The sequence below is a fragment of the Pelodiscus sinensis genome, chromosome 5 (genome assembly GCF_052426305.1).
Source record: "Pelodiscus sinensis isolate ZL-2025 chromosome 5, ASM5242630v1, whole genome shotgun sequence".
NCBI lineage: Eukaryota > Metazoa > Chordata > Testudines > Trionychidae > Pelodiscus > Pelodiscus sinensis.
In genome coordinates, this window is record NC_143056.1 from 130,890,039 (window position 1) to 130,916,954 (window position 26,916).

The window sequence follows — 26,916 nt, forward strand, 5'->3', positions numbered from 1 at the left end:
TTACTCGGCTCTGGTGAGGCCACATCTGGAGTATTGTGTCCAGTTCTGGGCCCCCAATTACTGGAAGGATGTGGATGCATTGGAGAGGGTCCAGTGGAGGGCAACCAAAATTATTAGGGGGCTGGAGCATATGACCTACAAGGAGAGGCTGAGGGATTTGGGTCTATTTAGTCTGCAGGAGAGAAGAGTGAGGGGGGATTTGATAGTCTTCAACTTCCTGAAGGGAGGTTCCAAAGCGGCTGTAGAAAGGTTGTTCACAGTAGTGAGGGATGGCAGAACAAGGAGCAATGGTCTCAAGTTGTGGTGGGAGAGGTCCAGGTTGGATATGAGGAAAAACTATTTCACTAGGAGGGTAGTGAAGCACTGGGATTGGTTACCTAGGAAAGTAGTGGAGTATCCATCCCTAGAGGTGTTTAAGTCTTGGCTTGACAAAGCCCTGGCTGGGTTAATTTAATTGGGATTGGCCCTGCTTTGGCAGGGGGCTGGACTTGATGGCCTTCTGAGGTCTCTTCCAGCTCTATGGTTAACACACTAGCCACATGTGGCTATTTGTTGGTTGAGTGTAGCTAGTTGCCTTGAACAATAAAAGCTCAAAAATTGTTGTATTCACAAATTTTTTTAAAAATCAAAAAACAAAAATTTTCAGAGAACAAAAAAAAGTTCAGAACTTTCTGAGTTCTAAAGCTACTTTCCGTTAATTTGACCCATCTGCTAGATGAAGACTTCTGCCCGTTCATGGACTAGCTTAAATATGCTGCTTAGGCCAGAAATCATCAAGCATCATCATAAGCTATGGCTGGTATTTCTGGGTTCTAGATTTCAGTCACAAAAATGAATCAGTTTTGACAATGCGGGATGCACTTTTGCGACAGAATCCCTTTCCTATATTGAAAACTGCAGTTGCCAAACTTTCTGCCATGTTTGATTCAACATGGCTTTGTGTAGTGTCATTTTCTGTCACGATGTACATCAAGTTGAAGTATTGGTCACAGTTATTGGATGAAAATATGGAGGCCGAGTTGAGATGTGCTCTCAGGGAAAACATTTTGCCTGATTTCAGAGGTTTAGCAGTGAAACAAAACTCAAGTGTCCCATTGATTGAATTTCTGTAACGTGTGATGATTTCTGTTGATTAAAACCCAGGCCCGTATGCAGGAACTTGGGGGGGGGGGGGCAGAAAGAGTGCTTTTTTTTGTAAATGTCATCCACAAGGGTGTGAATGCACCTCTCACTGTCCCCCACCTAAGCGGGGAAATCAGCTCCAGCCTAAACCTCAGCCAGTCACAACATGGTGGAGGGAGGCTCTGACAGCACGCCATTCCTGCCTTCCCCTGGCCGGCCAGAGCATGCTTACTTGGGGAATCATAGAGAGGGGATGCTTTCGCACCCTTTGCACACACCCCTTGCATACAGGACTGAAACCAATGTTGAAGCGTTCTGTTGACGTGAAAAGACAAGAATTGGTATGATCAGAGAGTCTCACAAAATGATTTACATTTTCAATAATGTGGCTAGTTCACTATAGTGGGTACTGCTTCAGAACTGGCTGGACACCACAGAGCTAGAGAGTCCTGGGCATCCTGTGACTGTTTTCTCTCCTGTGTTTAAAGACAGGTAGAGCCCTGTGCAGATAGAAAATGTGTATCCACATCTATATCCACAAAAATGAGCTGCAGATATCCACATTGACATCCCAGGATGCAGATACCCTGGATCTAAAGCAGATATCTACAGATTTGCAGGGCTCTAAAGCTAGAGCTATCAAGCTCCATTGTTACTTTTAGTGATTGCTAGGGATTGATTCCTGAGAAGCAGGTCTAGGGGCTATGCCTTAGATGTGGTGAAAGGACAGTGGTGAAAAGAATGGCAGTGCACACCCACCGATATCACTAAAAGCTGAAATCATTAAAAACATAGGTTAAGCAGCAGAACTTCAGAACATGGCATCACACAAGTGGCAGTGAGCATCTAGCAGCAGCACAAAGAACAAAAGAAGTGGTAGCTATTGATGTCAAATCCCATTTAATTGGTTAAACAATTTTTAACTGGTTCTCCCATGGGGAGGGGGGTGGATGAGGGGCTAGAGCACTACCTGACTGCCGCAGGCCCGTGGCGCTGGAGCAGCCCCCTGCCCAGGGCAGGGAGTCACTGCAGCCTCCACCAATTAACCAGAACCGGTAAGCCTCACCCATTAAGGGTGAGTCTCACCAGTCAACCATTCACATTCCTTGTGAACATGCATCTTAACTCTGGGTCTTTTTTAACCAAGGACAGCCAATTGTGAGTGGTACAGCATGATAAAGGGCCATTTGTTCATCACAATTTTCATTGCAAGGTGGGAAATTGAGACAAATGACACTGGTGAGCATGCTCTGGGTTCCAGTTTTCCGTATGGTCACATGCTTTAGAATGTGCTTGTGGTGTTTTCCCAAACAATTGTTTAGCTCCCTTACCCTTTTGCTAAAAGTGCTCTTTGTTAGACTCAGACTCACTGTTTGGCGCACAGGTTCTGCATCTTGGGTGCATCTATACAGCAGGGCTTAACTCGAAATAATCTACGTAAATTGAGCAACTGTGTAGCTTATTTCGAAATTGGGAGCATCTACACAGCACATATTTCAAGCACTTTTCTTCTGACTTCCCTTACTCCTCGTACAATGAGGCTACGTCTACATTGGCACCCTTTTCCGGAAATGCTTAAAACGGAACAGTTTTTCCGTTATAAGTATTTCCGGAAAAGCACGTCTACATTGGCAGGATGCTTTTCCGGAAAAGCACTTTTTCCGAAAAAGCGTCCGTGGCCAATGTAGACACGCTTTTCCGCAAAAAAGCCCCGATCGTCATTTTTGCGATCGGGGCTTTTTTGCGGAAAAGACTATTGGGCTGTCTACACTGGACCTTTTCTGGAAACGCTTTTCCGGAAAAAGGACTTTTGCCCGAACGGGAGCAGCATAGTTTTTCCGGAAAAACACTGACAATTTTACAATAGATCATCATTGCTTATCCGGAAAAGCAAGCGGCCAGTGTAGACAGCTGGCCACTTTTTCCGGAAAAGCGGCCGCTTTTCCGGAATAAGTGGCCCAGTGTAGACACAGCCTGAAGGTTTACAGGAGTCGAAATAAGAAGTCCTCCAGCTTGACAGTATTCCAACATTATTTAGAAGTAACAGTGTAGACGTACCCTTAGAGACACCCAGGGGTAATAGTAAATTTTCCCAGATTACTTGGTGAAAGCTCACTAGCCCCACCAACAGGTCAAAACCTGGAATTGTTAGTGTAGCACCCTGCACCAAGCATATGTAACTTTTATAGCCAACTTTTGCTCAGTCAGTTTTCAGTCTAAGACTTGTATTTCCAAAGGGGACCGCAGCTTCATTTGAAAATGTGTAGGGGGTCTTTAAATGAAAATAGGTGGAAAAATCATTGGCTTAGGTAATCCATCTCCCTAACAAGTGGTTGCTTGATTGATGAAGAATTCTTTCATCAACCAAGTGCTGGCTACATGGGAACTGAGGTCATCTTAATTATGCCATTCAGGGGTGTGAATTTTCACACCTTGGGCAATGTAGGTGGGTCAATCTCATCTTCTAGTTAGAGCAGCCCTTCAAAATAAAGGCTCACAGACCTCTGCTTTTTTTTTTTTAGTACCACCCATCAAGTTTACTAGATTCATTACAGAGGGGATTAGAATTATGATGTAGCACTACTTCGGGGGAGAATAGTATTCCTTTAACGCTTCTGTAAGAGGAATATAGTCCCCAAAATTCCAGCAGGAAATCACAGGAGCACAGGTGTGAGGATACAGTAATTACTGCAAAAGCTACAATCAATGCATTAAGGCAGAAGGTCCAGGTAAATTACTTAAATGTGTTTTTCATATGGTTAGGCTAGCTGTCAGATACTTTACAGAGGCTTTTTAGCTACCAGGGTTATAATACATGAATAGAGGGAGAAAGGGAAAATGAGGGTCATCTCTCCCCAATGATCTTGTGCAACGACTGACTGACCTTTCCACCACCTACCAAAATCCTGTTGATAGGGCAGCAGCATAGCAGAAAACAGAAGCGGTGGAATGAGCTGCACAAACGCTACTATCCAGGGACAAACTGTGATAATGCTGATATCAAACTGTACCCAGTACACTTCAGTCCCTGCAAATCAGTACAGACCCACTGGCTTTTGCAGACTCCTCAGAAGGAACAAAAGGGAACAGAAAACCATGCCAGTTTTAAAGTGAGCAGCTTTATTCTACATAGACTGCACAGACAACCCTAAAAGGACCCCACATTTCACATACAAGTCTTTGGAAAAGAATGGTGTCCAAAGGGTACATCTTCATTGCAATCAGAGACTTGCACCTGGCCTGGGTCAGCTGATTTTGGTGCATAGGGCTCTGGCTGCAGGACTAAAAATGGCACTGTAAACATTCGAGCTCTGGCTAGAGGCCAGACTCTGAAAACCGACCAGACGGGGAAGGTCTCTGAGCCAGCTTCCTGCCTGAGGAGAATGCAAGTTTTAGCCCAGAAGCCCAAGCCCCGCAACCCTGAGTCAAATTGAGCTGGGCTGAAGCTCAGGTGCTGTGGGGTTTTATGGCAGGGTGGATGTATCCCAAGACATTGGAACCTAACTGGGACTGGAGGCTGCCTCTGCTGGATTGTTCTGCTGACTGAAGTAACTGGAGAGCTCTTTCAGTGCTCTGTACCGATGAGAGATGGAGTTCTTCACTGCCTTGGGCAGCTCTGCGTACCTGGGAAGTGGGAGAAAACAGGGCTAGCTACAATCCCAACTAAGCATCTAAACATGGTTTACGTGGCAATTTTATCCCTCTGATTTCCAGCTGAGCCATTTTGAAGCTAAGCCCAGACCCGTCACTGTCTACCATGATGCCAGCATTAGAGATGCCTCTGGTGACAGACTAGATCTGCACCTTATGTAGTTATTACATTCATTTGCAGAAGCAGTTCCCTTGGCCTGCCTGTATGTGCGACTAGGGCCCCTCTATTGATTCCAGGCTTTACTTTATAACCATTTCTACTTGTGACTCAAGCAAGCTCTTTTGCCAGGCCTGACTGACCAAGCCCCTTTGTCATCTTAAGAGGGCAAGGAAGTGAACGCCGGTCAGTTACCTAAGAAGAGTCAGACCCTGGGCCTGCATCTCCATTGCCCTGGACTGGTGCAGCTGTTTTGTTTTAGTGCAAAGCCACATCTGTCGATTTAACCGCACTGCTCTAGGTAGAACAGCCAGGACTCTGGTGGCACTTTAAAGACTAGCTAATTTGTTAGGGCATCGGCTTGTTGAGAATACAACTCACTTCCTCAGATGCAGAAAGAGAATAAAAGCACAGATACAGATATGGGAGTGTAACATCAGTGCTCATTAAATCAGAGTGGCTGCGGCTCACCAACAGTGATGAGCAGGTGATAGTACTTAAGAAAAGCAGACTACAAGGAGAAACTGCTGAGCTGGAAGTCATGCAAATGTGACAGTCAAAAGAGGTTTAAATAGAGACATGAAATGGCTCTCTAATTACAATAAGTAATTTCCCCTTCCATTCTGATTTAATTAGCACTGATGCCACACTCCCATCTCTGTATCCCTTCCTTTTTTCTTTTTTTTCTCTTTAAGCATTCAAAGAAGTGAAGCAGTATCTCATGAAAGCTTATGCCCTAATAAATGTGTTAGTCTTCAATGTGCCACCGGACTCCTTGTTGTTTTGCTAAAACAGACTAACACAGCTCCCCCTCTGAACCCTGTACTCTAACTATGAAGTTCACTTAAAGTCAGAATCAATAAAAAAAATTTGACTCCTACTGATCAGCAGTGGTTATTAGAAACAACAGCAAACCGCCCCTGCAGGCCTCCAAAGTCTGTGAGGATTTACAGGTGGGAAACAGTTCATTAGAAACACCTGCATACACAAGTCTCCTGGTTCTGTCCCACAGCCTTGGGATGGTCTGACTTGCGAGGTTCCGATCCACAAGCCCCCAACTCCTCAGTCAGAGCAGTTCAGATCTAGGCTATTGCTTTAAGCCCATCTCAGCTTCTGTCTGGCACAGTTCACTGTAAGTGGGTTCCACTTTCTGCATTAACAGAACCTTTGGTTTCTTCATTTTCTTACATAAAGAACTAAAGGCAAAGAGTCACTTACGTCTGGTCGTAACCATCAGGCTGGAAGCAAGGATCCCAGCCAAAGTCTCTGGGGCCTCTGGGTTCAACAATGCGACCCTGCCAATCCAAGGAGGAAGAAATAAGAGGTTTCTCTCTCAGCACTGTTCAGCCACATTTACATTCCCGGTCATTACACACTGAAAAATTAACCTGTTACCTATAAGACTGTTAGTATTCCCCCAAGATAAGGGCAAGTGAAAACTAGGATTTCTTGGTTTTGTGCTCCATCGCCTTACATCCATGCTGTAAGCAGACAGACCTTCTGCACTGCCCCCCACCTTCCTCTTGTGGGCCTGCTCAACACACATCCCACAGCATTGAGGCTTCAGGGCTCAGCCCCCCAATGAGAATTCCTTACTGACTGAAGGATAAATGAGCAAACAGGCATAGGCTCAGGAGAGAACAACTACAAGGCTAACAGGAGAAAACACTGGGGATGGATGGTGGGAGAAGACAGGTCAGCTACGTTCATTCCTGTGCTGCTCAGTACCAGCAAGACATAGCCAGACTGGGGGTGCTTTTCCCTGAACTCCCTCTAAATTCAAACCAAAACGATAGGGTCTGGAACAACAGACGTCTGAGGAAAGCATTAAATACGTAAAGCTGGGCAACAGGGCTTGGAGCACCACCAGGCACAGGAGTGGAGACAACAACATGGAGGATAATTCAAAACCTTCAGTGTTTTCCAACTTAGGTACCCCGGCACCACGATGAGTAGCCTGATCTTCAGCATCCCCATCTCTCCCTGACGTCTTTGGAAGTCGCAAGTGCTCAGCAACATTGGGAAATCAGGCCATTTACGGAGGTGACTAAGTACGGAGGTACACGGCCAAGCTCAGCCACTTGTGTCTTAAAATTCTGCCTTAGTGGAACCAGCGTCGTGAATGGACTCGTGTTACAAGCCCCCCAAGCTCCGAGCCTACTCTTTCTGCATGAGCTCCTTTCTCACAGAGATCCAAATACTTACGCAAGTTTGGCCTCTGAACAGCTTTACCGGGTCCTCTGGGTTTCCCGTGCTGAATGCAAAGGTGCAGAGAGCATACGCAGACTTGTCTTCAAACCCCGCCAACAGTTTGTGCAGACCTGAGCAAAAGAAAGATTCTGTCATCTCCGTGTTCCGCCCGGCACACAGTATAGCTGACAAGAGGCAATCTGCAAAGAGGGGAGGGGGAACCCCACACAAATAACATTTTGTGTCCCCGTGACAGGCTTCCCACAGACTGCATCCACACTGACGAGGGGGAGGGAGTATTTCCGGGATTAAGCAGTGAATGGAGTATCCCAAGGGGATTCCAGAGACTGGTGGTGAGGATTCCTGGGCTCTACTCATGACTCTTCCAGAGAATCCTTAAAAACACTCATTAACTCCCTTGTAAAGGGTTTTGTGATGAGATGCTACATAACTGCCTAGGTCCCTAGGATAACAGTTTTCTTCAGCTGATACTAAGGTTACATCTCCTGTAACTTGTGGCCAGTCTGTTTCCTACCATCCATGCTTGCGACAGCATTATGCAGCAAAGAGGGAGGTTTTGGAGTGGAGAGCAGGGCTGAGTTGAATATCCATGTAATGAGGCTCTCGGCTAAGTCTCCTGCAGGGACAGAACCCAGGACCTCTGAATCTAAAAGTAGGAGGAGCTACAACTAAAGAACCAGATCACTGTGCTTTGAGACAGTAGCAAACTTGTACATGGTCCAGCCACTAGAGAATCCAAGCCCTGCATGATGTTAGCATGGGCTACATGCACATTTTGTATAGTTAGTAATTCACTGACATGTTCCCTCTTTCCGTAACTGAGTTCCCGGGACAATGGGAGTAAACACAGCTCACCACACTCTGGGATTAACACATCTTACTTTGTATGGAGCTCTTACAGATGCCCTGCAGCTTTCAAGAGTGAAGAGATCACCATAATGAGAGATGCGGTACTTACAAACTCTGCTGCCTACCTGGGAACACTCCTCTAAGGTCACCTTTAAAGCCAGCAATTCGCTTTGCTGTTCCCACCCAACTGCCCTCCCACTCACTTGGCTGTCCCCCAAACCACCTGCAATAGGAATGCCCCTCAATTGGCTTGGAGAGATGCCTGGTGCAAGGGACCAATGGCCAAGGCTCACTGGTCAACATCAACTGGTCATAGGTATGATGGTGCCTGCTCTGAAGAGCTGCCACCTGAAACTGATCACAGGATCAGAAAGTGGAGGAAAGATACCAACGTCGGGGGTGGGGGACACAAAAATAATAATGCCTGGGTGATTCAATATGCATCAGATTCATTCCCATTTTTCTTTGTGTGGTTTTTCAAACCTGCATAAAAGGCAGGCAAGAGCTGGTGAGGGCAGAGAAAATGGAAGTTGATTTGGAGAGGCCGATTTGTGGTGTGCAGGGTCCAGGAGAACTACCCAGGACTGGGCACAGGGTGAGCCAGGCAGAAGACAATGAAAAAGGCACAGGGACCATCAGGAGTTGTGGGTGACCAATGATGAGGTGCAGGTAGGGATAGAACTATAAGGAGCCTTGAAAGCAAAGATGAAAAGCTGATGCAGGAAGAGAAACCAAGGAAAGAGGTTAGAAGGGGAGTTTGGAGGTACTGGAGAGAGGTGAGCTGGGCGACAGGAGGATCAGTAAAAAGCAGCTCAGGAAGGAGCATACACAGGATGGATGTTAGGAAGCAAGTAAATAGCTAATCCTGTAGTCAATAGAATATGTATCAACAACATAATTAGTCAATGAGGGAGGAAGTCTCCGAGAGCTACCCACATTGCAACTCTGCAGTTTAAATGTAGTTAGACCAGGCGAGCAGACAGCCCAGCTCCTACTACATATAAATTGCAGACCTGGAGGCGGGGGTATGGAGGTGGGGGTAGCTCCTGTACACATCACACGCCAGGACTAAGCCATTCTTGCTCAGTCCCAGCTCACACTGGGTACAACAGCCCTTCTCCACAGGTGGTACCAGCTTTTAAGCTGGCTCCCCCCAGCACCAGCTCCTATTCCCCACCTGTCCCGCTGTCTATGATAGGGGCAGGAAGGGGGGCGGGGGAGAAATGTGAGTAGTCAACTAGGGATGTAAGCGACTAGTTGTTTCCCCCGCTTAAAAGCCGGCTTCCCCCAGCACCATCTCTGCAGGGGAAGGGGAGGCAAGGGACAGTGGAGAAATGGCACAAGCGGGGATTGAAACAGTCCCCATTTGTGCCGGTCCCATTGCTGCTCCTCTCCCTTTAAAATGTACAAGAGCCACCCGCAGCTCTTGCACTTTTCAGAGGAAGAGGCACAGAGGGGAACCCATGCCAGCAGAGAATGCTTTGCTCCCCGCAGCCTCTCTCCCTTTGAAATGTATAAGAGCCAGGATGACTCTTGTACATTTCAAAGGGTGAGAGACAGCCATGTTCTCCCTCTGAAAAGTACAAGAGTTGCCAGCAGCTCTTGTACATTTCAAAGGGAGAGGTGTTAGCTGATTAATCGAAATTTAATATCCCTATAGTCAACTCAACTACCGGATAAGCCCAGGCCCAGAGAAAAGGGATTCATTTCCCAGTGTTGCTAGGCTGCACAGGAGTATGTGATTCTGAACAGCAAATCGCATTCAGAGTAGACATCCAAAGGGAAATACCTTCTGGTTTTAACTTCTCTAGAAACCATTTTCTGAAATATAAGAAGAGAACGAGAGTCAGTGGCTGGGTTATTTTCCACCACTGCCATCAACAATGGAAATATGTCTACAAGCTATGTTGGATTTCTCTCTGCAGTTTTCCTGGTACTATGAATCCCTGTTGAATTTGCACTTTTTAAGAAACACACTCTGTATATTAACAAACATTAAAATATGCAGATTTAGGCTTCAAACCAGGAAGATACAGACCCCTGTAGGTCACCTGAAACCAATGGGGCTCCTCGCTTGGTTAGAGGTCACTGGCATTCAATTCATCGCAGGATTGGGCCTATTTCTTAAGTAAAGATACTATTCCAGTTCTGTTATTCTGATGACATGCCAGCCTATTGCGTAGCATCACCTAGGAGGGATGTAAAATCCCATTTAATTAGTTAACTGGTTAAACATGATGTTTAACCAATTAACTGATTAAACAAGGCCCAGAACCACTCTAGCCCAGCTGGGCTGGAGTGCGCCAGACCTGCAGCAGGCCCTATGGGGCTGAAGTAGCCACCTGCCTATAGTGGGCAGGGAGGCTGTTCCAGCCCCCACCTGTTAATTGTAATCAGTAAGCCTCACCCATTAAGATTAGGCTTACTGGTTAACCAATTAACCATTCACATCCTTACCACCTAGCATGTATATTCAATACTTTAGAGAGGACCTATAGAGAGGAAATAATAGCTACCTTGCAGAGGTGAGTTTGTAAAATACTTGAGAGATCTTTAAATAAAGAGAACTAACAAAGTGCTAAGTATTCCTGAGGCCAAATGTTCATAAGAGTAATTCCCACAGACTAGCAGTTAGATGGTTAAAAAAAATCTTAAGATTTGTTTTCCTCCTTCCAGAATCACTAAGCCAATTATCTCACATTTGGGGTGTGGCCATGTGCCCAGTTTCATTGTATGTGAGTTGCAGAAGTAAATAATCACATTCCGCCTTCTATGTTTTCTACACTGGGAACCTGAATAAGCAGAGCAAATTGTAGAGAAATTGCAAAACTTAAAAACAGTGCCCAGGGCTATGGCAGGACTTTACTAGAGTAGTTCTGAGTGATTACATTTACAAATCCTGTCACCTGTTTAACTGCAGCAGCCTCTTGGGGCCCATTATGCAACAAAATACAGTCAGTGATTTAAATGAACAAAACTATTTTTTTCCTCTGCTCAAGTGGTAGACTGGACAGAATTCCTGCCCAGATGACTTCAGTGTATTTACACAAAGGATGAACTCGGTCCAAGCACTTTAAACCATCATTTTAGTTTAAGAGACTGACTCTGCAAATGATGTCTGTGCAAAGCCTGTGGGCAATGTGCAGGGAATCCCCATGGATTTCTTTGAAGGCTAGGTCCTAGAAGGGAAGTAGGAGTGGTACGCAGTATTTGGGAGTAAGTTAGGATCACTGACTTACTCCCAACCATCCCATACACTATGAATTAAGTGGAAAGCAGGGACCAAAGGAATACAAGTCCCCTCCCTTCAGGATGAAGCTACAGAGCTACTCAGCAAATAACACACGAGAAAATTCTGCTCTTGGGCTATGTCTAGACTGCCCCCTCTTGCACAAGAGAATTGCCTCAGTTGCACACTTAATGAGCCGCCATTTTTGCACAAAACCCCCCTCTTGTGCAAGAGCTGTTCTGCTGCTTTTTTTCAGGCAGAACAGCTCTTGCGCAAGAGGGGAGTTTTGCACAAAAATGGCGGCTCAGTAAGTGTGCAAATGAGGCATGGCAATATTCACCGCTTTGCCTCATTTGCATATTCTCTTAAGCAAGAGGGGGCAGTCTAGATGTAGCCTACGTGTTTGGAGAGCCCCACAGGAAGCACATCTCAATAGCCTACATCCACAGTCATAGCATAGTGCAGTAAAGAGCTACAAGCATATTCACTCCTACTTACATGTATGGCCCTGGGAGGCCCCCCAAGGCATTAAAACACAAACTGGTGTCTTCCACTATAACAGGACCCTGAATCTGCAGAGTGGAAGTCAAAGAAACAGAAATATTAGATTCAGCTGCCTTTTTGGGTACAACCCGTTATGTTCCCAGATGATGTTAGAGCTATGGTGTCCACCCAGTTCTGAAGCAGTAGCTACTATAGTAGCTACTACTATAGCAAACTAGCCACATTCAACTGGCCAAACAGCCACATTGTTCAAGCCAAAACTAGCAGGTGAACAAAGGGTCTTTGCTGTGGAAGACCCCATCTTTGAAATAATTTGATTTGTTTAGTTTGGAAAAGAGAAGACAGAGGGGACATGATAGCAGCTTTTAAGGTACTTAGGTGTTACAAAGAGAAAGAAGAAAAATTGTTCTCCTTAACCTCTGATAATAGGACAAGAAGTAATGGGCTTAAATTGCAGCAAGAGGGGTTTAGGTTGGATATTAGGAAAAATGTCCTCTCAGGGTGGTTAACTGCTGGAATAAATTGCCTAGGGAGGTTGTGGAATCTTCATCATTAGAAATTTTTAAGAGCAGGTTAGATAAACATCTGTGAGGGATGATTTAGATGGTACTTAGTCCTGCCGTGAGGGCAGGGGACTGGATTTGATGACCTCTCAAGGTTCCTTTCAGTTCCAGTATTCCACAGTTCTATTATCTGAATCTTTCTTGTAAATGCCTCTGTTGTAATTTCTCTATAACTATATATAAATCTTCTAAGTCCTTTTTGTTGGCACCAAACAGTCCAAGCCCATTTAATTCCTCAGATCCAACTCTGTACCAAACAGGTGGGTTGTCATGCAATGGGTAAGAGCTGAGCCATTTAGCTTAAACTCTTGGCTAATTTGTATTCATTTTTGATTGACATCTGTAGAAGCGTGAAAAAAGAAATGACCTGGTTTGCTGCTTCCCGGCATTTCTGAATGGAGATATCATCTGGTTCCCCTTGGTATTCTGGCACTGCAACAAGACGATTTATTGCGAGGGGAGAGTTGGCCAACAGCAGCTGAAACGTTACTGGCAACGAGCAAGAAACAAAGCCAGGGACTTACAGTCAATTTTTTTTGCAACCAGTTTGTACGGAAAGGCATCCCCGAGGATCTGAAGGACCTGTTGGGCACAAGACAACAGCCATTCAGCCATGGGGCCAGCGCCTAGCTAAGCATGTGCAATACTGGGGGGTGGTTTGGTCTCATCCCCATCCCCATCCCCACCCCCAGGCACAGGGGCTCTCACCACCCATCCACCTAGGAGCCAGGCACTACAGAGCGTGGGGTAGGGGACAGCAGGGCAGGCACTAGGGCACCAATGGACGGGAGAATGTTTGGCGGGAACCAGGGACAAGGTGCCCCCGGCTCGTTCAGCGCCAAGTTCAATCGGGTTGTTAACTCTGGAACCTAATGACGGCATAGTATGCTCCCCCTCCCTCCCCGGCCGAGGGGGGCGTGACTACATGTGCCGCTGGGGGCGGGGCTTGGCAGACACCCGCTCTGGTACGGTGGCCCCCCCCGCGTCCAATCCGCGCAGTTGCCCCTCACCTCCTCCAGCTTCTTGGCATTGCCGGTCACGAACACCACGTTCCTCCCGGCCATCGCAGAGCCACAGCGTCTGCGCGCTGACCAGCCAATCACAGCCTCGCCGCCCGGCAACCGGGGCAACACGCGGAACCGTCCAATGAGAGAGGAGCCCCGAGGAGCCGGAAGCGAATCGAACTCTCTCGCCGCGGGGAATGAAGGGAACCTGGGTTTCCATTTCCGGTGACGACCAGCGAGGCATGTTCGGGGACAAAGCACTTCCGGTCACCCACGCACCCTACTCGCTCGAGCAGACCGGAAGTGCTTGTCTGTTCCTCCGGGGGGAACGGAAGTGCGGGCCGGGGTTGCTTGGTTACCGACGGCCTGCCCAAAATGAGGGGAGCCGGTCAAGCCAACAGGGCGGTGCGGCTGCCAGGGTGTAGCGCGGCCCCACCCGTAGGGACAGACCCTCTGCCGCCATGGGGGGGTCACCAGTTTTCCCGCCCCGCCGGACAGGACGCGCCTGCCTGCGTTAAGTTCCCCGGCCATGGGGCCCCCGCTTCGTGCGGAGCAAGGGGGGCGCGTCCCCTCCCCCCACGTGCCGCCTGTTCAGCGCGGGGTCGGCTCCTTGCAGCGCCGAACCGAGTGTGCTCCGCTCCCAGCGCCTGTCGGCCCCGGGTCAGGCTGTTACATGTGACCGTGGGGCTCCGCAAGGCTCGGGGAGACCCGCTTCTGAGTCAGCCCGCTGCAAATCAACGTGCGAACTCCTCCGATGCGGAGTACACCGAGCCTGGGCATTTCAAAAGCACCTGGCTCAGGGCCCAGTTCTCCCGTCGGATGCAAAGGAAAACCTCCCCCTCCAAGGGAGCAGTTAGAGCGATTTTGAGCTGCGTTGAAAATAAGGCTCAGGAGCGGTCGCTCTTTCCTATGGACGCATTTTAGGTTGTTTGGCAAATGACTGAGTAGCTTTATTAAGTATAAATATTCTTATTTTACAGAGAAACATGCCAGGGAATCCCCTTCCCCTATTCCTTGTCAGGCCAACAATTCTTCACACCTGGGAGTTTGCAAGCAGCCCGCCTCCCCCTGAGGTTGGGTTCCAACTCCAACAGCATTTGGACGCACAATTACCTTAGGGTCCTTTGAAATCACCTGCAGGCATCATCCCCTCAAAGGAACAGAGAGGGTAGGAGGTTTTCAAGTAATAGGGGGAAATTAGCCCCTTTTCAGACACCCCTTCTACAAAGCAGTGTCTGCTTTTAGTGTACTAGGCTTATGGCAGCGGGCGACATGAAACACACAACCACACCATTTTCCCTTTTGGAGTTTGCAACCAGCACAGCGGTTCCACAAAGCAGCCGACAAATGTTTTCCACCGGCGCTACTTGCACAGCGACTCGAATACCTCCAGGGTCCTTTTGATCTCCCGGATCTGTTTGGCCAGGGCGTGGACCGGCTGCATGGAGCGGTCCAGCTCCTCGCAGCGGGCCATCAGGGTGTACATCCCCTTGATGCTCATGTCCACGGACTCGCCCAGGCTGTCCACGGCGTCCCGGTAGGTCTGGATGTAGCCCACGCTCAGGGCCGTCATGTTCTGGATGTTGCAGTTCAAGCTCCGCATCATCTGGTCCACTTTGTGGGCCACCTCTTGGGTCAGCCGCTCCAGCTGCTGCAGCACCTCGGGGTCGATGGGGGGGATGTCGGCGGCTTTGCTCCGCCCCAAGCCGGGGAAGGGCTGGCCCGGGGGCTCCGGCTCCTCCAGGCTGCCTCTGGAGCTCAGCTTGATTTTCAGCTGCAGGTTGTTGGCCACGAAGTGGGTGAGGTCCCCGTCGTGGCTGACCGTCCCTTCCAGCTCCAGGGCGCTGGAGATGGTGGCCCGGCGTCCTTCCTGCGCCCGGCTGGCCCCGTACGCCTGGCTGATCCCATCCAAGCTGCGGCTGTCCAGCAGCCGACCCCCGGCCGTCCGGTCGCCGCCTGCGGCCGCTTGCATCCTCCGCGAGCCTTCCCTGGATGGATCCGCCACGGCCGCGGGGGGCTGGACGCGCACCTGGGCCATGATGTGGTGCGGCAGGCCGGAGCCCCTCTCCATGCTCCGGGCTGCGGCTTCCCAGGGCACAGGCCGGGCGGCAGAGCAAGGGAGGGAGCCAGGGACCCCGGAGGAGGAGCGTGGGAAGAAAAGCCAGCGAGCGGGTTTGCCTCCTCCCCTGCGCCCTTAGTCGGGAAGGAGGAGCTGGGAGGAGGGGATCCCTGATTGGGCTCTCCCGGCGGCGAAGAGCAAATCACCGGCAAGATCGGGCCAGAGGGAGGAGAAGGGGAGACGAGGGTGGGGAGCGTGAGGGAGACAGAAGGCGGAGAAAGGGCCCGGGAGCCAATAGGCTCCGGGAAGAGGAGGGAAAAAAGAGACAGGAGAGAAAACAGGGTCATGGATAGAGAGAGACTAAAGCCAAGGGCAGATTCATTGATCTTAGGGCTGAAGGGGTCTGATCAGCCACTCTTCTACTTAGCACAGGGCAGAGAAGTGACCTCTGTTGGGCCCAGACACTTGTGTTCTCCAAAGGAGTCAACCAGATCTATACTGTGCAGCACTCGGGTATGCAGGGGTATTCTAGAGGGCAATCAACTCATCCAGAGACTTGCCCAGTGTTACAACAGGCTACATAAAAAGCACTAGTGAAAATAGGACAAATTAAAATCTCCTACAATGACTCATCTATACTGTTTTACCTACTGTCCATTGTAATGTAAAAACCTGAGTAGTCCTGTAGCATCAAAGGCTACATCTACTCTGCAGCTTTATTTCAGGATCCCAAGAGATCCCGAAATAGCAATCCTGCATCTTAACAGCGAGCCCATTATTTCAGGCCCACAAATCAGACATCAGACATCTTCACAAGGTAAAACCAGTTGGTTTTCATTTCAACCTACCTGGACATAGTCTTAACGACCTTCCTACATCTTAATTCAAAGAGACTTTAACACCAGATTACAGAGGGAAACTTCAGAACTTTCATTCATGCTTAAATTTGACACTTTACCAATGGGCCTTAATAAAGATGCTAATTACCTAGCCCATTACAAAGATAGCTTCCCCACTTATCACCTCTGACTAGCTATTCACTGACTCATCAATAGCTATTCCTTCCCTCCCTCTCCCTCACCCCACCTTCTGTACTAAATCTGATTTGTCAATGTGTTCACTTTTTTCATTGTATTCCTTTGCTCTACATGGTCATGCTAATTCTCTTCCAGAATATGATCTGAGGAAGTAGGTCTGGCCCACGAAAGCTATTAAACCATCTTGTTAGTCTTTAAAGTGCTACATAGTTTTCCCTTTTGTTTTAGCAAGATCTGACTAACACTGCTACCTCTCTATTACTATTCTTATGTCAGGGATGTTTTGGAATAGTTCTGTATTTCAAAATTTGGTGTTATGTAAACAGAGCCAAATCACAAAATAAGTTATTTTGAAATAATATCAAAATAAGATAAGCAATTTGCGTAGCTCAAATTGCATATCCTGTTTCGAGCTACTGTGCAGTGTAGATGCACCCTTAGGGTGCATGTAGACTGGCAAGATTTTGCGCAAAAGCACCTGCTTTTGCGCAAAAACTTGCCAGCTGTATACACATACACTGGCCACTTGAATTTGTGCAAGAGCACTGACTTTGTAATGTACAAAATCAGTGCTTCTTGTGCAAATACTTTCACACTCCTGCTCGGGAAAAAACCCTCTTGCGCAAGAATACTTGTGCAAGAGGGCCAGTGAAGACAGGGAAGAACTGTTTTGCACAAAAAAGCCCCGATGGCCCTCAAAATGGAACTACAGGCAGTCCCCGAGTTACGCGGATCCGACTTATGTCGGATCCGCACTTACGAACGGGGCCCTCTCCCTGGTCTCCAGCAGACCAGGGAGAGGAAGCAAAGTGGCGGAACACGCGGGCAGCGGACAGCCCAGACGCGTCTGGGCTGTCCGCTGCCCGCGTGCTCCGCGGCTTTGCTCTGCTTTGCTCCCCGTCCCCCTGGTCTGCAGACGGAACACTGCCCGCGTGTTCCGCCACTTTGCTCCCCGTCCCCCTGGTCTGCAGACTAGGGGGACGGGAAGCAAAGCAGAGCAAAGCCGCGGAGCACGCGGGCAGCGGACAGCCCAGACGCGTCTGGGCTGTCTGCTGCCCGCGTGTTCCGCCACTTTGCTTCCTCTCCCTGGTCTGCTGGAGACCAGGGAGAGGGCCCCGTTCATAACTGCAGATCCGACATAAGTCGGATCCACGTAACTCGGGGACTGCCTGTAGTTCCATTTTGAGGCTTATCACTTAGCCAGTTTAGAACCCAGTTAATTTTGTGATGTTCTAGCTGTGTCATCCACACGTGCAGGACAAAGCCAAACGCCCTGAAGAAGCCTGAGTATATTACACAACTGTTGTTCTCTTTATCAACCAGAGCTGAAATCTCACCAGAAACATATGTAGGGTTGCCAGGTAGACCCCGCTAAAAAAACGGACACGCTTGTCTGGGGGGAGAGGGGGGCCAGGAGGGGGGCGGGAAGCAGAGCTGGCGGGGGAGGGCTGGGGGCTGTGGGGCTGGCCGGAAGGAAGAGGGGGTGGGAAGCAGAGCTGGGGGGAGGGATCAGGGACTGTGGGGCTGGAGAAGAGGATGGGGGCACCCGGAGGAAGGTGGGGCAGGAAGCAGGGCTGGCAGCCACCTCCTCAAACGCCACTCCTACCTGGAAACGCAAGAGACCCTGCTCAGCTCCTGTCGCTCCAGCCACAATCAGAGAGCTCAGGCAGCCGGAGGCCAGGCCTGCCACATCAGGAAAGCCATGACCAGGGAACTGATGCTCTGGGCTTGATCCAGGTGAAGAGAGGTCCCCGCACCAGCCTCTTGCCTGGAATGTTACTGCTCCGAAGTGGTGGAGAGATGGGGGTGGAGCCGTGTTGAGGACAGAGGAATGAGCACATGGCCAGGGATGGACAAGGAGGAGTGAGGACAAGGGAGCAAGGTTTAGAGATCCAGACCCCATCGTGCCAGGCGCCGCATTGACCCCACCTGAGATGGGGGCCCCCTTGTTGCAGGGAGCTGCACACCCTCGCACTCACAGTCAAAAGAGGCAAGAAAGGCAAAGGAAGGGTTGTTATTGCCACAGGGGGACAGAGGCTCAGAGAGAGGCAGTGACCAGCCCAGGGCCACACACAGGTACTGATCACAGCTCTGAGCCCAGCCCAGTGGTTTGGCCTCAGCAGCCCGGCCCAGGTGAGTTTGGAGCAGAACAGCATCCTCTAGCGAGGGGCCACGGGAGAATGAGCCCTGGGGGAGGCTGGGCTCCCATGGGAGCAGCAAGACAGATGAGGCAGCTCCCAAAGCGTGGCACAGCCTCTCCTCAGGGATGAAGGGCCTGGCCCAGTCGGCTGGGCACTGCTGCTGCTGCAGGGTTGGGGGTGTGGGGTGTGGCTGGGCACCACAAAGAGGAGCCAAAGCTGGGACCCCAGCAGGGCAAAGCACCCACCAGCTCACCTGGGAGTGGCATATGTGAAGTGGGTCCATCCTCCTTCCTCCTCTCGGCCCAAGATGGGCGCCGGCAAGGACTGAGCTGTGAGGAACAAAGATGCTGTCACAGGCCCTGGGGTGAGAGTGGAAGCCCAAGGGCAGACCCGGGAGCCAAAGAGCAAAATGCAGCTCTGGCCTTTATGCCACCTGGCGATCTGGCCCCATGGAGGGGGGGACCCTGCGAGGCTCACCTGCAGAGACACCCTGCCCTGCAGCTGGCTGGGGTGTGTCTCTCTGGGCTCAGACGCAGCGCAGGCAACGAAGCCCTCCTCACGGCAGCTACTTCCTCCACGTACCGATTTCCTGCCCTTGCTGCTGTCTCTCTCCCTCCCTGGGGCTTCCGCTTGTGGCAGTTCTTGCTGCATCTCCTCTGTGCCCAGCTGTGCTCAGCCCCCTGGGCAGGGGCAATTGGGGTTGAAGACGGGGGCTTGCCCCTGCACACACCCAGCACACCCAGGGCTCTAGCAGCAGCAGAGGGGTCTGCTGCTGAGTCAGCGGGGATCCCTTCTGCAACACGCTGACCTGGTTCTAGCTCCGCCAATGGAGGTCGGATACCCCTGGGTTCTCTCCTTTCTCCCCCTTGGGGTTTACCTAGGTCCAGTGCAGGTCCTCTGGGCACTGTCATTCTGGAACCTCTGGCCAGGTAAGCAGACCCTCCAGGCAGTCGCCCGGCAGCCCGGACCAGTCCTCCACGTGTCCGGGGTCTAGCTCCTCATTTGGGTGCATGGGGGAGGCTTCTGGCTTCTCTAGGTGCTGGGGCTTGACTGACCCCTCTGGCAGGCCTTTTATATCCCTGGCCCCGCTTCCTGGCTTCCAGTCAGGTGAGTCCTTAGGGCCAGGTGCAGCTCACCAAGGCTCAGGGAGGGGCTCTTCCCCCTCGGGGTAAGCGGACGGCCTCTACAGGCTGGGTGCGAATGGATGGATGGCTTGATTAGATGGATAACTATATGAGGCGGCCTTGGTATCCATGGGAAATATGAAACCATCAGAACCAAAGCAAACTAAGAAAAGACAGACTGGGTCTTTGTTAATCTGATTTCTAGTGGAGAGAAGTCCAAATTTATTATTACATGTTTTGCAGTAGAGTCTACCGGCCCCATTGTGCTGGGCACTGCATAGCCCCCTCCCAGCAGAGCTTGGGGACCCCCATTTTGCTGTAGGGTATTCTGCAGCTATCTCATGGAATATCTTGCAGCTAGAAGATGACCCCAGGGAACTCGGACAAGTGCTGAGGAAAGAGAATGCCTAAGCCAGTGGTTTTCAACCTCTCTCATTTGCAGATTGCTAAACATTTTCCAGTGGAAATGCGAGCCCCCTTGAAAATTCAACCTGTGACCCATAGATCCCTTCCACAGAAGTCTTAGACTGAAAGCTGACTGAATTCGGCTATAAATGGTGCACATGCTGGGCCCAGCATTTGACACAGCGTGAGAAAGGTGCTACCCTGGGCAATCCTATGGTAATGACAGTTCTGCATTGGGACCTGTAGGTGGGGGTATTCGCATACTTTGGATTGCACATGAAAACAGAAACGCCTTTTCTGGGCTCTGAAATTTCATCTTCATGATCACCTTTCACAGACTACTTAGACAGACTCTGCAGGCCCCAAGCGGTCCACGGACCCCAGGCTGAAAACCACTGGCCTAAGTGATCTTGAGACCCTTCCTATCCAGGAGCAAAGGAAGACCAAAGATTCTGAAGCCAACCCCTGGCTAGGTAAGAGGTGTAGGATGGCGGGTTCGGTTTTGAAGAATATTGACCCATTTTCTGTGTAATCAGCTGAGTAGGAGTGTCATGTTGTGGCCAAAAGACCCGGGGGTGCATAAACAGGGGAACCTCACCTAGGAATAAAGAGGTGATTTCACTTCTGTATTTGGCACAGATGTGGCCACTGCTGGAATCACATGCCCAGGTCTGGTTTTCCCATTTCAAGAAGGGGGCGGATAAATTGGAGAGGAGTCAGAAAAGAGCCACACGAATGATTAAAGCAGTGGTCTCCAACCTTTTTACACCCAAGATCACTTTTTAAATGACAGACCAAGCCAAGATCTACCGCCCCGCCCCTTCCTTGAAGCCCCACCCTCTCTATTCAACTCTTCTCCATCACTTGCTATCCCCAATCCTTATACTGCTACTTTAAAAAAAAAATTCCCACCATTCCTCACAGCTACTCACCTGTGCTGTTGCTCGGTGAGTAGCTGCTCCTCAAATGAGGAAATCTAATGTAAATGTACTGCACAGGCGCGCAGTTCAGAGAGGGCTCAAGAGCTACTCTTAGAGCCTCCAAGATCTACTGGTAGATCGCGATCTACTGGTTGGTGACCACGGGATTAAAGGGTTAGAAAACCTGCCTCCTAGTGACAAATTCAAGGAGCTAGACATAGCCTTAGTCTTTACGGTACCCCAGGATTCCTTTGTTGTTTAAACAAACTAGGCGCGTTTAGGGAAAAGAAGACTGTTGTGGGGGTAGAGGAGGGAGGAGCTGATTGCTTTTAAATATGTTCAGGGCTGTTATAAAGGGGATGGAGATCAATTGTTTTCCCTGTCCACTGAAGGAAGAACAGAGAGAAATGGACTTACTCTGCAGCCAGGAAGAGGTAGCTGAGCTATTAGGGAAAACTTTCTAACTCCAAAAGAAGGGAAGCTCTGGACCAGGGAGGAGACTGTGGAATCCCTGTCTCTGGAAGTTTTTAAGAACAGGTTGGACAAATGCCTCTCGGGGGTGGCCTAAGATTACTTGGTCCTGTCCCAGCAAAGGGGGCTGGAATCAATGGCCTCTCGAGGTCCTTTCAAGTCCTCCATTTCTGTGGCTCTATCGCTACAGCTTCATTTTCCCTGCAGGCCTGGCTGGGCATGCCACGTCCCCTACTCCATGCTCCCCCATGCTGCCCCTACTCCACACCCCGGGCCTGGACGAAGGGGTCTCTGTGGAGGTGGCTGGCTGTGGGCACATCTGCAGGCCCCTCTCCTTGGCATGAGTCCTCTGATGGCGGGTCAGGCCCGTGCTCTGGTAGAACCCCCTCCCACAGTGAGGGCAAACATAGGGCCGCTTCTCCATGTGGATCCGCCGGTGCTGAACCAGCGTCGAACTCTGCTTGAAGCGCTTGTCGCACTGGGGGCAGGGGTAAGGCCGCTCCCCAGCGTGGGTGCGCCGGTGCCGCGTGAGTGCCCTGCGGTCCTTAAAGCCCTTCCCGCAGTCCCCGCAGCAGTGGGGGGTCTCACTGGTGTGGGTGCGCCGGTGGTGGCCCAGCGCCGAACTGTCGCTGAAGGTCTTGCTGCAGTGGGTGCAGCTGTAGGGCCGCTCTCCGGTGTGCAGCCGCTGATGGACGGTCAGGGCTGAGCGCTGGCTGAAGCTTTTGCCACACTGGGGACAGGGGTAGGGTCTCTCGCCCCGGTGGGTGCACTGGTGCTGCAGCGGGGACGACCGCTGGTTGAACCCTTTGCGGCGCTCCCTGCAGGCCTTGGGCCACTCACTGCTGTGGACGCGCTGGTGCTTGCTGAAGCTGGAGTGGTACATGAAGCCCTTCCCGCACAGGGGGCAGACGTGGGGCTTCTCCCCGGTGTGCACCCGCCGGTGCTCCATCAGCGAGTAGCCGTGCCGGAAGCTCTTCCCACACTTGGGGCACTTGTGGGCCCGCACCCCGGAGTGCGCCACCAGGTGCGCCACCAGCCCGGTGATCTCCCCGAAGCGCCGGCCGCACGCCGTGCACTTGTAGGGCAGCTCCCCGGTGTGGCCGCCCTGGTGCCGCAGCAGGCTGGTGCGGGTGCTGTAGGCCGCCCCGCACTGGGCGCAGACGTGAGGCTTGAGCCCGGCGTGGCCGCGGACGTGGCGGGTCAGGTGCTCCTTGTGGCGGAAGCTCTTCCCACACTCGGCGCAGGGGTAGGGCCAGGCCCCGCTGTGGATGAGCTGGTGGCGCAGGAGGTTGGCGCGGAGGGTGAAGCGCCTCCCACAGTCTGGGCACTGGTAGGGCCGCTCTCCTGTGTGGGAGCGCCGGTGTATGACGAGCACCGATCTCTTCCTGAAGCTTTTCCCGCAATCCCCACAGAGGATGGGTCCCTCTCTTGCCCGTGGGTGACCACCGGCCACGGGTCTTTCCTGCCGAGGTGGCTTCCCCAACTGCCATCGCACCCCATCAGAGGCCTCTTCTCCCTCTGGCCTCTCAGCTGTTCTGTGCAGCTCCACTCCTGCCAGCCTTTCCTGTTGAGGGCTTTGCCTCCCGGCACCTGCTGGAAGAGACAGAATCCAGCCCAGGTCTGACCACGTAGCTCGACACCTCCACTGGGATCAGAAACAGGCTAATCTCACAGGAACCCCTCCTTCAAGAAGCCGGACATGGCTACAGCTAGACAGGACCGTGGCTGTGACCTGGATCTAAAGCAGTGTTTCCCAAATGGTATTCCACGGAACCCAGGGGTTCCTCGAAGTGAACATAAGGGTTCCGTGAGAAAATTCCATTACAATAACATTTTGCAATTTAAAAAAGAATATTTTGTACACATGAAATGTGATTTTTGTTTTTAATTATGTGCAATTAAACTAATTGTAGATCTCATGACCTTGTTTAGCATTTGTTTATTATTATCCTGACTTATTTGTGGTCTGCTTTTTCAGCTCCATATCTAAGACTGTTATGAGGGGTTCCGCAAAATTATTTTGAGTTTAAAAGGGCTCCGTGGCCAAATGAAACTGGGAAACACTGATCTAAAGGCTCCTGCAGCAAGTACAGAGACTCTGTCTCAGCACTGATCAGCAGGGGGCGCTGCAGTGAAGGGAGGGAAGGAGGCTTAGCAAGGGGTAATTCCCATGTGGTCAGAGCTGACTCCAATGCAGGGAAGAGAATGGGCCGGACCCCAACTCAGAGTACATATGGGCTGTAGCTCCACTGGAGTCAGTGAGCCCAGCTTCCCAGCTGGAGTCAAACTGCTAATTAAATTAGTATCACCCCATACACACCAATTCATTTACACCAGCTGGGGATCTGAGCCTGCATTGTTAGGGTTTAACACAGGGCTGGGGAGCCTATGGCTGGGGGCCAGATCCTGGATCCAGCCCCTGAAGCTCTGGGCTCTTCCCCCCCCCCCCAGGGTAGCTGGTGCTGGCACTCCAGCCCTGCAGCCCCCTCACCCCCAGCCCGCTGCTGCACCCCCACTCTGCTCCTGCACCTTACAAGCTTCCCAGACCCACCAACCCCCCACATTCCAAGCCTGCTTCCTAGCAGTCCCCTCCCACACACCGAACCCCTCATTTCTGGCCCCACCCTAGAGCCTGCACCCCTCCCTCCCTCCCTCCCCAGGCTCTGGTGTGTGAGGGAAATGTGTCTTTCTGCTTCGCTGTCAGGGGCCACCTCAGTGAGGTTTTTTGGTTTGGGCTTTTTTTCCATCTCATTTTTGAGTGGCCCCAGACCGATTTTAATGTCGGTCAGTGGCCCCCGACCCAAAAAAGGTTCCCCACCTCTGCTCTAACACGTCTAGAGATATCCGCCTGACCCTGGTCACCCCACCCTTCGCCCGTCCTCTGGCATTCAGGGGGCGTCCTCGAGGCAGGCCCCACGTCTGTCTTGGGTTTGTGCGGCACCTGGCTCAGCAGGGCCTGGATCCTGAACTGGGCCCGTAGGCGTTGCCACAGTAACGGAGACAGAACCGGGTGGGCGTTCCCAGCGTTACCCTCCTCTCCCCAATGGTTTGCGAGCCGGTGCCACTCATTCCTTACCTGTCTGGGCACCTCCCCGGAGCTCCCTTCCCTTGGAGCCCTGCAGACCCGGGACCCACGGCTCTTCCCCGTGCTCCATCCAGGAGATCACAGCTGGGTCAGTGACGGAGACTCCTGCTGGCCAAGATGGAAACAGATGAGATGGCGCTCGGTCAAATCTCATCCCAGGGTTTGGTACAGAGAACGGGCCCCGGTTCGAACCCTAGCCCTGTTCTCTGTGGGGTGGGGTGCAGGATGCAAGGAGGCAGGAAGTGTTCCTTTGGGACAAAAAGGTGCCTGGGGACAGGGCTGCACCCCTGTTGCGGAGTCAGGGGTCCCCACACACAGGGGAGCTGGATGACTCAGGCAGATGAGAAAAATAACAAAGAACTTATCTGATGGGCCAGAAAACAGCCCAGGGCACTTCTGAGACCCCACAACCGTCGGCTCCTGATCCCCAAGGGGCAGCTGCTCCTCACCCAGCGAGAGCAGGGTCTGGTAATTCTCCTGCATGACGTCCCTGTAGAGCTGCCTCTGCCCTTCATCCAGCAGCACCCATTCCTCCCGGGAGAACCACACGGCCACCTCCTCGAAGGCCACCGGCACCTGGAACCACGAGAGACGCCACAGTCCCATCCGACACCAAGGGTGTGTCTAGACTACAGGGTTTTGTCAACAAACGTGGCCTTTTGTCGACAAAACTATACCTGCGTCTCCACTGCCGCCGAGTTCTGTCGACATAACGTCGACAGCGGTAAACCTCATTCTATGAGGAATGACGCCTTTTGGTGACAGAGTTCTGTCGACAGACGGCGTTATTGCATCGACACTGTCCTTTGCGTCTCCACTCTCACGTCGACAGAGCGGCTTGCTTTGTCGACAGAAGCCCGTAGTCTAGACGTACCCCAGGGGGCAGGCGGGGGTGAGGCTGGCGTGTCAGAGGGAGGAGGAAAAGGCGGGTGGAGCAGAAAGGGGAGGGAGGGATGGGAGCAAGGACCGGAGGGAAGGAGTTTAAAGCGGGAAGCTGACCAGATGATCTTCCCCAGAATGCTCCCTGCTGCCAAAACAGGCCCGAATCCCCCCCTCTCTGCGCAGATTTCAAAGACTCAGGAACCTACCCCCTGCTGCTGCTGTTCAGGACAAAGTCAAGGACCAGCAAGAGAGGACCAGGGGGCTTTTGAATGACCCCTCCAAGCCTCAGGGAGGAGCCAGCTAACGTCCCCCAGGAGAGAGCTGGGCTGCACCCCTCTGTCATGTGGATGGGGTGACCACACAGCCCACCTGGAAGCTGACCATGCGGGCTGCTGACTCCTGCTCGACACTGCTCTCCTCCTCGGATATCTGGGGCAGCAGCTGGCCTGGGAAGAGGGGGGGGCATGCGAAAACTGTATTATGTGGGGGTCCCAATGCAAGTATCTGCCCCCATATGCTGGGGTCATGCTTAGCCCCCGGCACCCGCTCCCCCCTTGCAGGGCTGCCCCCCTGGCATAGGGCTTAGCCCGATGGTGCCACCCCGACCACCCTGCTTGGTACCCCTTTCCCATGGCTCTCGGGGCTCCTGGGACAGCTCGCTCCAGGATCCTGGGAGCTCCTCGTGGGAGACACACGTCAGGTGCTCCAGCCTGGGCCTGGGGGAGTCCATCTCGTCTGAGATCATGTCCTGCCCAGCCTGGCCGAACCGCAGCCAGGACGGAGCAGAGCCTGGGCGAAGGACATAACAAAGGAGCATTACCTGGGGGAGGGGAGGCCATGCATCCTAGGCACAAAGGGCAGGCCCAGCTCACAGCTCGTCTGGGGTTTCCAGGCAGAGAGCTCTGGCTCGGAGCTGCCCCAGACCCCGCAAACTCCCCCAACTCCGCTTCTCAATCCCAGCCGCTGCTTTCCAGCCTCCAGGCAGCAATTTCCTGCCTCTGTGGCTGTTTCTCTCCCTCCCCCTGGAGCCGCCTCTGGCTGCTCTCTGTGCAGGGCTGCTCACCTGGGGAGTCTGTGGACATGCACCTGGTGACTGAGCCAGGATGTAGAGGGGGCGGGACAGGAAGGTCCAGGCACTATTGCAGTCCCCGCTTCTGGTCCAGGCAGGGCTTGGGAGAGGGGTGGGGTTTAACCCATTAACTTCCCAGATCGGGGAACCCCTGGGAAAGGCTAAAACAAAAGGAAAAACTATGTAGCACTTTAAAGACAAACCAGATGATTGAATAAGTGACGGCTCATCACCTAGTAAACCATCTCGTTAGTCTTTAAAGAGCTACATAGTTTTTCCTTTTGTTTTAGCAAGATCAGACTAACAGGGCTACCTCTCTGTTACTGGCAAAGGCTTTAAGCCCAGCCCTCCTGGCTCTGTGCAGCCCAGGCCTCTGACGTACTCAGGCTCCTGCATCCTTGGGGTCAGCATGGGGGAGATTTCAGCAGCCAAG

At 51.7% G+C, this 26,916-nt stretch overlaps 3 protein-coding genes across 12 annotated transcripts; all 3 read right to left on the reverse strand.

Annotated features, from left to right (window-relative positions):
• Window positions 1-4,221: 4,221 nt before the first annotated feature.
• Window positions 4,222-13,568, reverse strand: ITPA (inosine triphosphatase). The gene is made up of 8 exons (XM_006131361.5): window positions 13,297-13,568; window positions 12,811-12,868; window positions 12,654-12,718; window positions 11,718-11,791; window positions 9,780-9,811; window positions 7,136-7,251; window positions 6,149-6,225; window positions 4,222-4,746 (listed from the first exon to the last, which is right to left on the reverse strand). The coding sequence occupies exons 1-8, from the start codon at window positions 13,348-13,350 to the stop codon at window positions 4,623-4,625; spliced, it is 600 nt and encodes a 199-aa protein (XP_006131423.1). The 5' UTR covers window positions 13,351-13,568; the 3' UTR covers window positions 4,222-4,622.
• A 150-nt stretch (window positions 13,569-13,718) lies between these two features.
• Window positions 13,719-17,065, reverse strand: LOC102447526 (BLOC-1-related complex subunit 6). Its single transcript, XM_075929110.2, has one exon. The coding sequence runs from the start codon at window positions 15,359-15,361 to the stop codon at window positions 14,654-14,656; it is 708 nt and encodes a 235-aa protein (XP_075785225.1). The 5' UTR covers window positions 15,362-17,065; the 3' UTR covers window positions 13,719-14,653.
• Window positions 17,066-19,849: 2,784 nt separating this feature from the next.
• On the reverse strand, window positions 19,850-26,616 carry LOC102447281 (uncharacterized). Of its 10 annotated transcripts, none has more exons than XM_089778925.1 (6): window positions 26,478-26,558; window positions 26,036-26,203; window positions 25,784-25,860; window positions 24,982-25,108; window positions 24,524-24,640; window positions 19,850-23,037 (listed from the first exon to the last, which is right to left on the reverse strand). In XM_089778925.1, the coding sequence occupies exons 1-6, from the start codon at window positions 26,494-26,496 to the stop codon at window positions 21,632-21,634; spliced, it is 1,914 nt and encodes a 637-aa protein (XP_089635051.1). In that variant the 5' UTR covers window positions 26,497-26,558; the 3' UTR covers window positions 19,850-21,631. The 10 variants fall into 10 exon arrangements, with proteins under 10 accessions (XP_089635051.1, XP_075785076.2, XP_089635052.1 ...); XM_075928961.2 differs by having other exon boundaries at window positions 19,850-23,040; XM_089778926.1 differs by having other exon boundaries at window positions 24,524-24,637; window positions 26,478-26,557.
• Window positions 26,617-26,916: the final 300 nt, after the last annotated feature.

Excerpts from the sequence above, each read along its gene's own strand:
- ITPA (XM_006131361.5), bottom strand. The coding sequence starts at position 13,350 with ATGGCCGGGAGGAACGTGGTGTTCGTGACCGGCAATGCCAAGAAGCTG. Across the intron at positions 11,792-12,653 it reads GCCGGGAAGCAGCAAACCAG|ATTCAGGGTCCTGTTATAGT; the intron begins GTCATTTCTTTT and ends TCCACTCTGCAG. Across the intron at positions 9,812-11,717 it reads GGCCTCCCAGGGCCATACAT|AAAATGGTTTCTAGAGAAGT; the intron begins GTAAGTAGGAGT and ends CTTATATTTCAG.
- LOC102447526 (XM_075929110.2), bottom strand. The coding sequence starts at position 15,361 with ATGGAGAGGGGCTCCGGCCTGCCGCACCACATCATGGCCCAGGTGCGC.
- LOC102447281 (XM_075928961.2), bottom strand. Across the intron at positions 25,861-26,035 it reads CCGAGAGCCATGGGAAAGGG|GCCAGCTGCTGCCCCAGATA; the intron begins GTACCAAGCAGG and ends CCCTCTTCCCAG. Across the intron at positions 24,641-24,981 it reads CCAGACCCTGCTCTCGCTGG|CAGGAGTCTCCGTCACTGAC; the intron begins GTGAGGAGCAGC and ends CATCTTGGCCAG.